This window comes from Ipomoea nil, unplaced genomic scaffold (assembly GCF_001879475.1).
Source record: "Ipomoea nil cultivar Tokyo-kokei standard unplaced genomic scaffold, Asagao_1.1 scaffold1993, whole genome shotgun sequence".
Lineage (NCBI taxonomy): Eukaryota > Viridiplantae > Streptophyta > Magnoliopsida > Solanales > Convolvulaceae > Ipomoea > Ipomoea nil.
In genome coordinates, this window is record NW_017618421.1 from 1,499,415 (window position 1) to 1,515,386 (window position 15,972).

Genomic DNA, 15,972 nt, shown 5'->3' on the forward strand with positions numbered 1-15,972 from the left:
CTATGGAGAGTACTACCGAACTCCATTTCAGAGATTGCTATGATGGGTATTCGCCTGGTGCCCCAGTCTGGGGAGGGAGAAAGGTCGGTAGAACCCATTCAGATACTTCCACTCGCATCAGTTCCACCACCCGCCGTAGTCAGAGCTCTACCTCCGAACTTGCCCATAGTGCCTGCTAGATTTCCACCAGTGACCGATTGGGAGTCCATGAGAGCTTTCTTGTATCAACTGCACCTGGAAGCCATGAATACTACGATCAACACCATCAGAGCCCGAACTGCACCGAATGACAACCCACCATCACTCCCCGAAGAGGGCGCGGATAACACGCACAATCCCATTTGACCATGATTCAGAGAAAGACCTTGTCCCATTCCATTTCACCCCATTCCTCTTTCCCACTCCACCCCACCCCATTCCACATGTTCATGTGTTCTGAATACTGTTCTTGGTTACTCGACAAACGCTAGGTACCCTATGTGTGGGGTGCCACCTTTACTTTACTTTTAAATCTTGCACTTTTAAATTCTTGCATTTTAATTCCTGCACCATTACTATGGGTTAATTCTAGACTCTTTTACCTTTTAAAGCTTTAATAATTGCTTGAATTCTCATGTATGTTGATATTGAGCTTATCTGTGTAAATTGTGCCAAGATTGAGTTGATAACAGGTACAGTAGGGATGCCTTGTCATTCCTACGGATTCTTATTCCATGTGCTTAGTTTATGCCACTAACGGTTTGATTGTCTATTTGTTTTGTCCATAGCAAAAGGTTGAGGCAAAGATTATTGATGATGACAATTTTGGGAAAATCTCTTGCAAAAGGGGGGTTAATTCTCTATCATTTCTATTCTTTGACCCCGATTTTCAATTTCAAAGTGTGGAAAGAAGTTTTATTGCATATATATATATATATATATATATATATATATATATATATATATATATATATATATATATATATATATATATATATATACTAGTGTTTTTTTTATCAAGAAGGTAGGGGGAAACCCGGTAAAAATTACATCAGACATCTGCTGTATACTGACGCCAAACTGGAATGCCATCTATATCGTCCTGTAATATGCTTAAGAGATTGACTGGTGGATCATTGAGGATATGGATTCCCTTGGGGAGACACTTGGCCCTTACTGCCAAGGCATCAGCAAGAGAGTTTTGTTCGCGAGCAATTGGGGTCAAACACCATGCATGAAATGAACTTGCCTCAGGAATACAAGCAGCAACAAGGTTCTGAACTACATTGTTGGAAGTCCGGCTTCCATCCACTATTTCAGCAAGATCCTTGGAATCGGTTTCAAAGGAGATGCTCCTGAAGCCAAGGTGTTTTACTAATTGGATACCTTTCAAGAGAGCCCAAGTTTCAGCTTCTAATGGAGAGCAACTTCCAATACTATACATGTACCCAGCCAGCCAAGAACCTGTATCGTTCCTAATGACTCCTCCGCATCCTGCCTTGTTCGTTTGGATGTCGACAGATCCGTCTAAATTCATATTAAAGCTCCCAGATGGGGTTTCTCCCAACAGAGCTTAGACCAGAGTCCCTGCGGAGTTGTTCTCCCTTTTGCAAAGGCCTTAGTTATCCCTACAACCTGTGATTTGATCCACTCGACTTTAAAGGAGAACCTTCTTTCTACGTTGTTAAAAATCACATCATTCCTCCACCTCCAGATCCACCATAAGGTGGTTGCAAATAAGGTAGCCTCATTGGATGGATGTCTGCTGCCTCCTCTTCCTTTGATTCCTAAATGTAACCAGTTTTCAAATGATAGATTGGTAGCCGATGATAAGAAAGGGAGAACAAGTTCCAGAACTTCCTTAGCTGCTGGGCAGTCCCGAAGAACATGTAGTGTATCCTCAATTGCGGTTAAACAGCAAGCATATTTGTCACACTCAGAGAGACCCCTCTTGCATCTATTACTGTTAGTCAGGATCCTTCCATGCTTCACGAGCCAGATGAAAGTGCAAATCCTATTAGGAACTTTTAGCTTCCAAATGCTTTTCCACTTAACATCATCAGACATGGTAGGAGACCTCAAGGCTGCATCATAGGCAGACTTAATGGAGAATTCACTAGAAGATTCATGTATCCAGCCTAGCGAGTCGTTATCGTCAAGGTCAGTGCTTAATAGAACTGCTGCCAACTTGTCTAAAATTTCTTCTGGAAGCAAGTTGATAAGCTGGTTCATAAGCCATCCCACATCGGGATCCCAATAGCTCGAAATATTTCTGTAAAGATCAGGGAGGGGGATCGCTTCAGATAAAAATTGCCTAAGTGGAACATTTACCAACCATTTGTCAATCCAGAAAAGAGTGTTATTTTTGTTGTGCACCACTTTCTCAATACCACCTTCTAGGATGTGTCTGGACTTTAGAAGACCTCTCCAAGTCTGCGACATATTTCTTCTCGGCTGCCACAGAGAAACATCGTCACTGGTGGCTGAATACTTCGACCTTAATAACTGAACCCATAGGCTGTCCTTTTCATGAAGCATCCTCCATCCACGTTTAGCTAGAAAAACTTGATTCATTTCCTTCAGTTGTCGAATGCCAAGTCCACCTCTCAATTTGTTTTGGGTGACAACATCCCAGCTAACCAAGTGGATCTTTTAAGAGCCTTCCGAACTGCCCCACAAGAAACCACGGATTTGTTTCTCAATTGAGTCAATTATTCCAGCTGGTAAGGGCATCGTCTGCATTGAATAATATGGAATGGTAGATAGAAAAGATTGGGCTAGAACTTGTCTACCAGCAAGGGATAGAGTTCTTGATCTCCAACCCGCTAACTTGTTTTGAACTCTTTCAAGGATCCCTGAGAAGGCTTGCTTCTTTAATCTGCGATGGACTGATGGCACCCCCAAATATTTTCCAGGATCCTCAACCTTTGAAATGCCAACAAGATTAGAAATGGACTCCTGAAGGGAGATTGGAGTATTTCTAGAGAAGAAAATTGTTGACTTTTGAAGGTTCATTTTCAGTCCAGAGCTGGTGCAGAAAGAGCTTAGGAAATCCTTCATTTCCAAAGCTTGTCCAATCATAGCTTCCCCAAACAGCACCATGTCATCGGCAAAGAAAAGGTGGGAAATGAGAGGACCTTCCCAAGATGCCTTTATGCCTTTCCAGCGACCTGCATTCATCAAAACATTAATGGCATGACTTAGGCTTTCTAAACACAACGCAAAAAGAAGAGGTGATATGGGATCTCCCTGACGAATTCCTCTTGCTGGGTGGAACCAATCGGAGTGCACTCCATTACAATTGATTGCTAGTCTTGGCGTGGTCACACATGTCATGATGTCCTCATCCAGTGAGTATTGAAACCAATGTCCTGAAGAGTCTCGTCTATGAAACTCCATGCTAACCTATCATAGGCCTTCTCAAGGTCAACTTTAAACATCATCCATCCCCTAGCACCTCTCTTGTTGTTCATTGAATTGAGAAGTTCTTGATACACAATGATGTTGTCGGTGATTTGCCTCTCAGGAACGAAGTTAGTCTTATGGTGACCAATGAGCTTTTTAGATGCTTCTTTTAGTCTCATTACCATCATTTTAGTTAGAAGTTTATACGAGACATTGCATAGTCCTATAAGACGTAGTTGTCTGACAGATTCTAGTGATCAAAGTGTCATTGCATGCCTCAGAAAGCACACCATCTGCAAAAAAACTCAGAGAAAAATTTGTTAAGCAAATACCAGTGATATTCCATGTAAGTTGGTAGAAACCTGCCGTAAAACCATCCGGACCCGGGGCCTTTTTTGGTGCCATCTCAAACATAGCAAGTTTGACATCTTCGGCTTTGAATGGAGCATTAATCCTTGCCCAATCCTCTTCACTTAGTTTTGGGAAATAGACCTGTACATCAGTAGGGGTAATAAAACTGTCATCCGAAAAGGAATTTATGAAGAAATTAAAAATATGATCCCTTAGTTGAGTGTCAGAGGTAAACTCCTAGCCATTCTCATCCTTAATGCTACTGATATTAGTAGAACTTCCTTTTGCAGCAGTTGCTGCATGATAATACCGAGTATTACGATCTCCTGATTCGAGCCATTCTTCCCTCGACCGTTGGAACCATATGAGCTCTTCCTGATATAAGACATCGAGTTCTTCCTGCAGCTTCCTATCTAATTTAAGCAAATTGGCCGTTGGCTTAACTGCCATGGCTCTTTGCACCCCACTTATCCTAGCCATCAGCCTTTTCTTTCTCATAAAAACGTTGCCAAAGGTGTTCCTATTCCAATTTGCTAGGGACTTTGCCACAGAGGCTTTGTTTAACTCCAGATCATTTCCTTGGATCCAAGTTTGGTTAACACATTCCAAAAACTTTGGATGAGTTGACCAAGCCAAATTGAACCTGAATGGTTTAGTTGCCTGCATGGGTGGAGGGGAATCAAATTTGACCATAATTGGAGTGTGGTCCGAAGCAACCATAGGCAAATGTTGCACGCACGAGTTTGGGAAATTGATCCTCCAGTCCACGTTCCCAAGAGCCCTATCAAGTCGGGCACCTTTAAAGGACGAGGTATTAACTCCGCGCATCCAAGTGAATTTGGAACCGGTATAGCCTAGATCCATTAGGCCCTCCCGAAAAATCCAATTTTTGAACTCCGTGCTGCGACTCAAGGAAAAATTATCTGGGCTGCTGGTCTCATATGGACTTAGAACTGAGTTGAAGTCACCTATTTCCAACCATGGGATATTTTGATTGAAGCCATTAGATGTGAGATCCGAGAAGAGCTTTTTTGAGCATTTGGGTTGCCATACACTATAGAGAACAGCCAAGTCTTCGTGCTCGAAGGGTCAACCTGCATAGTTATAAACTAGGGGTGGGTGTCATGAATGATTACATGAGTGGAGTTCCTCCAAAGTACCCAAATCTCTATCGAAAAGCCCACAGCTTCGACTCTAACCCATTCGTCGAAGCCAAAGCTGGAACAATCTTGTTAACTTGGGAACCTGAAACTTTAGGCTCAAGAAGATAAACAAAAGAAGGTTTATGAAAACTAATAAGGAGCTTAAGAGTACAGAGAAAAGCTCTTGAAGCCGCACCTTGGCAATTTCACACTAAACAGAACATTAAACAAGGAAAGAAAGAGAACAACGCTCAGGAGCGCATTGGTTCAGGAACCACTGAGCCATCAAGGCCAAATGCATCCATAGCAATATCGCGTTGTTCCACCTGGAAGGCTGATGTTGAAGGGATATTCGGGGGATCGTTTCTAGGTGCAGCCTCCTTATCAAACAAGGGTGGGAATTCCTGTTGATTCTCGAGGTGGTAGACTGTTTTGCTAGTAATGTGACGACCTTGGTTTGACCCACGAACAACGGTGTGCTCAGTTTCAGCAGCTGCTCTCCTTGGTGTCACACCTCTCCCACCTCTGCCTCTACTAGCTCCTTGTCGTGGAAGTTCGGAGTGATTCTGGACCATCTCCCTTTGAACAGGACGACTCTGATTCTGGGGGTATCTTACTAGGCTTTTACCAATACGCCTATTTGTTCTAATCCGTGGAAGATTCTCATTCATGTTCTGGATTACGGGGGCTGGTCTGGTGGCCTTCGTTGGGTGGCTCACCTCCTTCTTCCTCCTGGTTAGCCAGCGGTGAAAAGCGCGACTGTATCCCCATGCCGTTGCCAACAGTTGCTCCACCGGTCTTCCCTCCGGTGGCTGGACGGTTACCTCCCCTCCGTGCTCCTCTTCGATCCTTTCTTGTGACTAGCATCCAAGATCCGTAGTTTGCTGAGTAATCCTTCCTTGGTTCATGAACTTCTTGCGCCATGCGATCCTCACCCAAAGCTGGATCATGGATGTTTTGAACATTGTCGACCCCACATTGATTCTCTTTGTGACCATAGAGGCCGCATTTGAAACATACGAGATGCAATCCTTCATATTCTACCGGCCATACCTCTTCCTCGAGGGTAAACTTAGACAACAATGGCTTAGAGATATCTAGTTCGACACAAACCCAAGCGAAGCTTCCTTTGGAAATGAGGCTCGTGGTGGAGTCGATATTTATAGGGCGTCCTACTCTCCTTGCGATTTTCATCAAGAACAGATCATCAAAGTATTCGACCGGCAATGTCGGGAACCTAACCCATGCTAGTAACTTCATAGTCTTATTGTTCCGTGGGCTAAAGTTTGGAACCCACTCCTGAACTACCATGTAATGATCAAGAACACTCCAAGGCCCTTCAAATCTGGCAAAATCGTAGTCACTTTGAGACTCAAATCTTGCATATGGTATTCGTGGTCTAGAGTGATTAAGTCGAAACTGGCCAATGGTTTCCATATCTTCTGCAGACGTTGGAGCAGGTATGAATAGCCCACCTTCCTGCCCAGAACTCAAATGATGAGCGAGCGATGCCAAGGTCGCCTAATTCTCTCTTTCTCCTCTTCTGAAATCGGGATGACAGGGTTACCAGGTACCGACCTGTCATCTTCCATGTCTGTATCAGCTGGGTCGTTCTTTTCTACCAATGAACCCCCTACTATAGTCTAAGACGAGGCATGAACTGGTGTATCCGATGGCGTTTTCCATTGCGTTGAGTCTGGGGATAAAAGTTCCGCTTCGAGATGCATTTCCTGGTTGCCGTTCACCATTGAAGATGGGGGAGATGGTCCCAGGTTGTCTCTTCCTCTCTTGGGCTTCTTGGTATTCCATTCAAGGACGGCATCCTCGTCTGGCGACTGATGGGTCGCCGTGGGGGTGGATCGTTCAGACAGCGTGTCGGAGACGGTTTGCATTCTCGGAGAATTCTTGGAGTCACATTCTTACTCTTTGATAATGGACCATGATCATTCCATGGAGACACGTAACTCCCTTTGATCTTGGTTTAGACATATATATATATATATATATATATATATATATATATATATATATATATATATATATATATATATATATATATATATATATATATATACACTAGTATTTTTTATGCACGATGCGCAAAACATAGGTGCCCAATATAAAAATTTATATTAAAATTTTAAATTTATTTAGATTTTAAATGTTTAAATTATTGTAAATAATAATAATAATAATAATACACATTATATATTGGAGTTATATGTTAGTTATTATTTCTTAAAATTAAAATATTTATAAAAATATTTTACATTATTATTATTATTATTATTATTATTATTATTATTATTATTATTATTATTATTATTATTATTATTATTATTATTATTATTATTATTATTATTATTATTATTATTATTATTATTATTGTTATTGAAGAAGATAAAAAAATATATGGTAGATGCACGTGCATAGTAACAATAGTGGAAAAGATAACGGAAGTTATAACGGTAGTGGTATATTTGTCCAAAATATTTTATAGTACAACTTTTATAGCATAATGTATCAAAAAACTTAATGGAAAAAATGGACATAAATGAAGGGTATAACATTCATTCACACTTATTATGTTATATATATATATATATATATATATATATATATATATATATATATATATATATATATATATATATGTATGTATGTATGTATGTATGTATGTATGTATGTATGTATGTATGTATGTATGTATGTATGTATGTATGTATGTATGTATGTATGTGTGTGTGTGTATTCAAATGAGAACCACCATTAATGACCCATATTTGATTTTCTAAGATGACATAATCTTTTTTGTCTTAGTGGAGTAGTAGTGTCGTTTCATTTTTTTAAGTGTGTACGCATAGGTAATCCTTAACCATATTTGTTTCTTATTTTCTTGCATTATCACCGTTACGATTTGGAGCCAAGATTTCTTCATCATCGATCAAGTGTTCACCCATGGAATATTGTCTATATTTGAATGTTGGTGTATATGTACACATGTCTAGGTAGTACAGTTGTATGTGTCTTCGGGTGTGCTAGTTGTGCAATCCAATGTTGTGAGATATGCAATAGTACAGTGCACTTAGGGCGGACAGTGCGGTACATTGTAGGACATTGGGATGTCCATCGTAGGATTTTTTTGGTGGTGATTGAATGCACAACTAGTGAGTTACCGATGCATGACATTTGGTATAGGGATGCACAATATTTTGTATATGAATGCATAGCTTCTAATAAGACTGATTTACCCCTAACCATATACTTTATAATATTTTAAAGGGATTTATTTCCTTAATCCTTGTGATTTGATCATTTTAATCTCGTGCATCATTCTGATTTAATGCTCTAGATTTGTCTGCACATTCTCACATTAAGGTTGGTTCTCATGGGAGCACACACACACACACACACACACACACACACACACACACACACACACACATATATATATATATATATATATATATATATATATGTTTATTTATTTATATTTATATTTATATTTATATTCAAATGAGAACACGCATTTATATGAGAACATGTGGACATTTTTGGACCATTAAATCTTGCTTTTGGATGTTATATATATATATATATATATATATATATATATATATATATTGGTATCCATGTTTCCATAATTAATTTACAAGGGTAAAATTGTATTTGTGTGTGCATTTAAAATTTTATTAATTTATAATGCTTATCTTTTTGTTTGCGGATTTTAGGACTTTTAATTATGATAGAATTGCAATATTGAAGTTTTTTTGCACCACCCGTACTCCCGTAGAGAGCTTTCTGACTTGCGCTTTGAAGTGTCAAGAAATTGGCCAATTGTTTGTTGTTCGCACCAACACATACCGATCCATCTGCTCGCTCTCTAGCCTATAGGGTCGAATTGAAAAATCTCAGTTGCATATAAACCATAAAACCTTAAATTCCAAACCCCTAATTTACCGGCCCTATCAATGCTATCACACAATTAAGTGTTTGCGAACGCGAATTAAATGTGACAAACGCGATTAAGTATATTTGCACACATTTAATTTGCGTTCGCACATACTTGATCTAATCTAGACCATTAAAAAATATTAGATGAATGCACACGATTTGTTCTCACCTAAGCAATTGTTCTCATTGAAACCCTACTATATATATATATATATATATATATATATATATATATATATATATATATATATATATATATATATATATATATATTAGTAAGTTAAACAATTGAAATTAAACACTACTAATAAAATTGTAAAAAAATATTAATACTTTAATTTTGATATATATCGTAATTCTCTTCCAATCAACCGTCTTTCTAGCTCTTTGCCCTCGTAAATTTATAGATAATCGAAATGTCCTATAATATAGGCTCATAAAAAAAATTTATAAATAATAATGGTTAATAATTGTCTATATATGTGTGTGTTGTTAGATAATAATATTAAGGCTAACATAAACTATAGTAAACGAGTAACCTGCCTCGTTACCGCGGAAGCTTTAGGATCGCCCGAATATCCCCAGCCATAGTCGTTGGTATTGTCACGAGATGGTAAACCTGCAGAATAAAGGCTGGTATTTTGTCTACCACTTCTCTCCCGAATACTCGATGGTGCGTGTATACTGAACACAGGAGCTGTGGGAGGACTCATTATGCTTATAAGCCTACATGCCATCAATTTAGGCAGATATTCAGTTAATGCTAAACTGAATATCTTGAGTTGCCTAACAGATTAAGCCACTAACTGACTTAATCTTCCACTTGCACCACAACCACTTAATTAATACAATATATTATAATATATTATATTAGGGAAAATACTTACATTCTCCCACTTGGTGCAAGTACTGGCACAACCTTCATTAAAGAACAAAACACATGAACCACGGTAATACGTCCTCTACTAATCAAGTGAGTAATATCTACTATGATCACATGCATTTAAATTCCCTAACTTAGGTTCTTTATGAACAAACCCTACGTTTATTCTTAGTCCCTTAATGGATGTTTCTCAAAATATATTATGTGCATAACTGAAGGAAGAAACCATCCAAATTCACTATATGATCTCCAAAATCTTAGAAGCATGCCTTAAGTAGAGATCTCTTAATGTTAGCATAATGCTAGCTATATTCTTGAGTTAATACCATCTGAGGTCCTCCGAGTATAGTGGTTTTGTCACGTTTAGTCCTAAACTTTCAAATTGACCATCTGTGGTCCTTCAACTTTCAAATTTAACCATTCGCAGTCCAAGTTAACCACCCATGGTCCTTCAAGTTTTGAAATTTAGCCAGCTATGGTCCTTTTGAAAGGACCATGGTTGGTTAAAATTTAATAGTTTAAGGACCATGGGTGGTTAACTTGGACCACGAATGGTTAAATTTGAAAGTCGAAGGACCACAGATGGTCAATTTGAAAGTTTAGGACTAATCGTGGCAAAACCACTATACTCGGAGGACCTCATATGGTATTAACTCCTATATTCTATGACTTGTTTATAAGTTAACATAAACACTACCTCGAACGGATAAGAGCTTGGAGTTGACACGTCTGTCACTCCCACTCATTAAGATAGCCAAAGGATAGTCAAGTCATAGAAACATTCCAATAACTTAGACAACAAACCAAAAAAGTCTAAGTCCATAATTTGGAATCTTAAACATACACCAACTTCCCAAATAATCTCAAGGTCCACCTCGAAATTAATTGAACATTTACGAGTAATATTATGTCTTACAAAATTGTTTTGAGCCTTACAAACCAAAAATGGTCTAAGATCAATTTTGAAGAAACTAAAGACTCTATCAATCGCTAAAGAATTTATTAATTGAAAGTGGACCACAAGTTAAATGCTTTCGTTCTAATAAATTCATTAATATTGTTACAACATTTTCATAAATATGTTGTACAACCAAACATTCAATGAAATGAACTTATGAATTATAAGAACAAAAAACTAAATTAATAATTGTGGAAACTTTTGGACTTATTGCTAGACACACAATCCAATTTGGAATGTATGAAAACAATTAAATCCATAAGCTTTAGTGGAGTATTTAATGATCTTTTTCTAAATGATCACTCCCACTGATTAAGATATTAATGATATAACACTCATAATTGATTTGACCAACTAAATAATAAAGATATAATTCCCCACCATTAGTTGGGCACACTAAATAATCAATATTTGGTTCCAATTATAGTCTAACTAAATGAATGATTAATGAGGACTTGATTCTCCACCATAGTTAGACATGCTAAAATAATAAAATACGCCTTCCAAAACCAAGTTAGAATTCGGCTCAGAAGATATATTTTATTATTGGAATCCATAAAAGGTATATCATACCACGCAACTTACTATAGTGAGTCCAAATAACCAAGTAAGCTTCGTGAAAAATAATTAATAAAAGGTGTATCTAAATTTTGGGAAGTGACTAAATACATGTTTTGCCAATGCAAACCACGAAACTTAGAATTATAATTGAACTAAATTAAGAAATTGAGATAAAGTTATTATCTAATGGGTTGATGAATTTATTGACATAAAACTTGCATGTGGGCTAAAGTTTTAATTCTATTAAATTCAATTAAGAAATCCTTATGATAATATTTTAATCTCAATTACTAAATGGCCAGAAGAATCTAGTGACATAAAACTTGCCTGTGGGCTAAAGTTTTACTCAATAAGATCCAACTGAAATTTTATGATGAAACAATTATCAAATGAGTTGAAGAATCAAGTGACATAAAAACATGCATGTGGGCTAATGTTTTAGTTCAATTAGATTCATTACAACCATTATGAGAAAAAACTTAAGAGATCATGTTCCTTATCTTAATCCCTGTGGGCAAATTAAGATATATGACCTAAAGTTTACATCATAAAATTAAGCTTCATGATAGAAGTGAAAATTACTCATAAAGTAAGTAAAATTCTTTATTCCTATCATTACTGATAAAACTACTAAACTACATTCCGATACATAATTGCCTGTGGGCTAAATTATGATCATAGTTCAGTATTTCATCCTAATTAATCATACAAATATAACGAAATTGCCTGTGGGCTAAATTCCATCATATTAATTAGATACAATTAATCACAATTGATATGTCTAGAACTTTATGTGGCCCTAACAACTCAATATATAATTTTAACTGATTAAGGATGTTGTGGCTACTCCCCAACTAATTAAAATTATAAGATCACTAGACATTTATCATTGCCATCTTTATGTGATTTGAACTTTAGACAATTTTTAATAAATTAAAGATGCTGTGGCTACTCTTTAATTAATCTAAAATTGTTATCACTTGGCAAAAGGGGAATTTAAAGCCTAACAAACAAATTAAACCAACATATGAAAGACAATTATTAGGTATACTCCCAGGAAAGTTGGTCGAGACGAAGCTCGGTTAAATACCAACTCCTTAGACAGAGTAGCGTCGCAAGGGGACTAGTAGCAACAAGGCTTTTTAAGCCAGGGCCATAGAACTAGTATTCCTCCCCAAGAAACTTCCCTAAGTCATGCATTCTCACTATTCAATGTAGACTTAATTTCTTTGTCGCAGTTCCATGAGCTGAGGTCTAATAATATATTGTTTTTGAACTAATGCAAATCACTAGAAGCAACCAATGATGTCTACATTTAAACATAAATAAATATGTTAAGCGTTATTCACAAATAATTCAATTAAGTGATATAAATAATGAAAAATGTAAATTTTGTTATAAATATGATTATTGTGGACATTATTATCTATATGGTAACTGTTGTAACTAATATAGTTATTACTTTTTATATATATTAATTATTACCTTGTATATATAGTGATACCTTTGTATAAGAATGGTGAATGATGAATGAGAAGATAGGGCCTTCCCTCTCCCCTCTTCTTTTTCTTGCTTTGTTATTTGTGTTTAACACGTTATCACGAGACTCTAACCCTGAGCCTCATTGTTAATGACTCTCTTCTCCAATATGGTTTTTTATCTGTCGCTGGTTTTCATGTAGACGTGTTCTGCTTAGTTTCTTCTCCTTATTCCTTTCGCTCCTCATCTCTGGGCATTTAGGGATTGTTAGGGATTGTTGAAGCTTTGGCTGGAGATCGCCATCGCGACGGGATGAGAAGAAGGCCGGGTTTACACTGACGGCGCTGTTTGTGTTTGGGGATTCGTACGCCTATACCGGAAACTTCCCGAAGGAGCTCGCATCATCTTGGAAGCAGCCTTATGGTATAACCTTTCCCGGCAAGCCCTCCAGAAGGTTTACGGATGGTCGTGTCTTCACTGATTTTCTTGATCGCATGCGGAGGATCGCGGAACCTCGACGGAGATGGAGGCAACTCTACCGCCGTTCCCTTTTCCGGAGATATCGTCAGTCCCTAAAAATAGCAGACTAAATGTGCTTAAATTCAAGCACTACCGCGACTAAAGTTTATGCGTAAGTCCAACTTAAATAGGAACTAATATAATTCCATCTCAAAGTATGCATTGCTAAAGGCATAATAAAATTGCATAATTTAAAAAACATAATATTATGCGGTGGACAAATATGCATAAAATTATGCATTAAACTCATATATTTCAAATAAATTGCATAACTTAAAGCAATTTATAATATGAGATTTCAAAGTATAAATTTAATATTCAAACACCGATGAGTTCAAACCAAAAGAGACCCAGCACTTTGAATAACAATGTACTGAATATATACTTTAAAATTTTTAAACTATAAGCCCATGGTAAAATGTTTTAATGCATGAAGATCAAATTCATGAGAAATAACTAAATTTACAAATTCAAACAATATCACACCAAAAAGATATGCTATAATTTGTAAATCAAAATCTCACAAACCCTAATTGCATAATTAAACTTAATATTATGCACTTAATGTGATCGAATGCATAAAACAATCTAGAAAGTATGAACCAACTAAAGAATATGAATTTATACCAAATATTCATACTTAACCAAACATGGGCAATCAGAACTAATTAAAATCATAATTTCAAGAACTAAATGAATTATGGAATTAATGGCAAAAGTCAATTGCCTAGAAAATATGTTTTTCCAAGATTACTAAATTGATTCAAAATCACTCTCCATAACCCAGTTGATAATATTATTATTATTAATGGCAAAATTGCAAATAACCTAAATAGCAATAAATAGCCATAATAATATTATCACATTAAGTAGGAGACTAAATATGAAAAAACAATGGTCAAAACCACTCACATTTATAAACATTTTCGGATAAAATTTTGAAAACTTAATAAAATTTGAAGTCCGAAAATCTTTAATGTCAAGAAAATTATTTTCTGAACTGGAGTATTGTCACATAAATTTATTTGGAAACAGTTTAAGATGCATATCTGAATACCATAACAATATTAATGTTATCATTAATCAATTATTAATAGCAATAAGTAACATTATAATCACTATTAACATTAGTAATGACAAACGAAAGTATGGTAATGCACTTTTAATGTTTCCATTTTCTAAAGATAAAATATGTGACTAGTCCAAATTAGCGGTTAATTGTAACTGTAGCACTAATTATCAATAATAAGCATAAAAGATAATTAATGACTAACCTTAATGATGAAAACCGCATCTGCCCATTGCGCTAACAACGATGACGATCCACAAGAGAAGAAAAACTCCAGAATTCTTCCATCTTCACTGTCGGTGTCAGTAGCCTCGATGCAGCGTCCAATGGTACATTTAAAAAATTTATTGGTAGGACTTAATTACCAACATTAATAGTCATGTAAAATGAAGTGGTAATCTTACCAATGTACCAAATATTGCAGATTACCATTAAATGATAATTATTATGAAAAGTAATAAAATGAGATTAGCCCCTAAACTTAATAACAGTAATTAATAATGCCAATTAATAATAATTACAATAAATGCAAAACTGTAATTAAGGGATGCCAAATACAAATCTCAATTTACCACATAATAATTAACAATGACTATTATGATACTTAGGGAGACTGAAGTTAAGGTAATAACCAAATTACCATTATACAGACAATATACCAACATAACTATATTGTTGTTGCCATAAAATTAAGGACTTAATATTATTATTAAGGCCCTAAAAAAACAACTATTGATAGATTAAAAAATTAATCAACTTAAACAATAGTAATAATTTTTAATGGCCAAAATAACAATTAAATCTTTAATCCTTAATGTCTCAAAATAGATCAAGACAATAATTATAGCACTTAATTACTCAAATTAGGCTCATAAACCTCAATGGCCTAAGTGAATTATAACGTGAATGATAAATGGTCTAGTACTGAAGTAGACCCAAACTTAATATTATTACCAACGATTAATACCAAAATATGGTAGTTAGTAATAATTAAAAGTGAATAAACATGTTATAAGGAGCTATAATTATTATTTAGAATATCAATCAAAATGGTGGGATCCATACTTTAATGACCCAAGATAGGTCCCAAATAGCTTGTTTAAAATAGGTTCTAAAGTCCCAGAGGCACATAAAATTAAAATGTTCTCAAAATTAAGGGGAAACGTACTAAATGGGCCAAAGGATCTAAAATTGAATGATATTTAATAATGAATTTATGAGTTAATAATATACTAAATCCAACCTTAATGCGTGCTTTTATGAATGTATAATTACAACAATAATTTATGAATATACATAGCATGCTTTGATTTTGCATATTAATATATTATTAACCATAAATTGTAAGACTTGAGACAATTCAATTTGCACCTTAACATTAAATTAAAATTCACAGAGAAAATTAAAACTTAATATTTGCCCTAAATTGAATGATAATTTAATAATGAATTAAGGAGAAAATGAAAGTTGAACAAGGTAGAAGAAGTCCAAATGTGATGGAAAAAAAACTTAATTAAGCCCAAAATTACTAAAGTAGGCTCATGTATCATTGTATAAAACAAAGACTCCAAGTCTGGCCAAAGGGGCCTGACCCGGCCCATTAATTATCCATCACCTTCTCCATCTTGAATCAGCCAAAACCTAGCAACCATGATTATTGTTTCGGCTGCAG

General features: G+C 35.9%; 1 protein-coding gene across 1 annotated transcript; it reads right to left on the reverse strand.

The window, feature by feature from the left end:
* Positions 1–5,540: 5,540 nt before the first annotated feature.
* LOC109147335 lies at positions 5,541–6,314 on the reverse strand. Its single transcript, XM_019294998.1, has one exon. The coding sequence runs from the start codon at positions 6,312–6,314 to the stop codon at positions 5,541–5,543; it is 774 nt and encodes a 257-aa protein (XP_019150543.1).
* Positions 6,315–15,972: the final 9,658 nt, after the last annotated feature.

Excerpts from the sequence above, each read along its gene's own strand:
- LOC109147335 (XM_019294998.1), bottom strand. The coding sequence starts at position 6,314 with ATGGAAACCATTGGCCAGTTTCGACTTAATCACTCTAGACCACGAATA.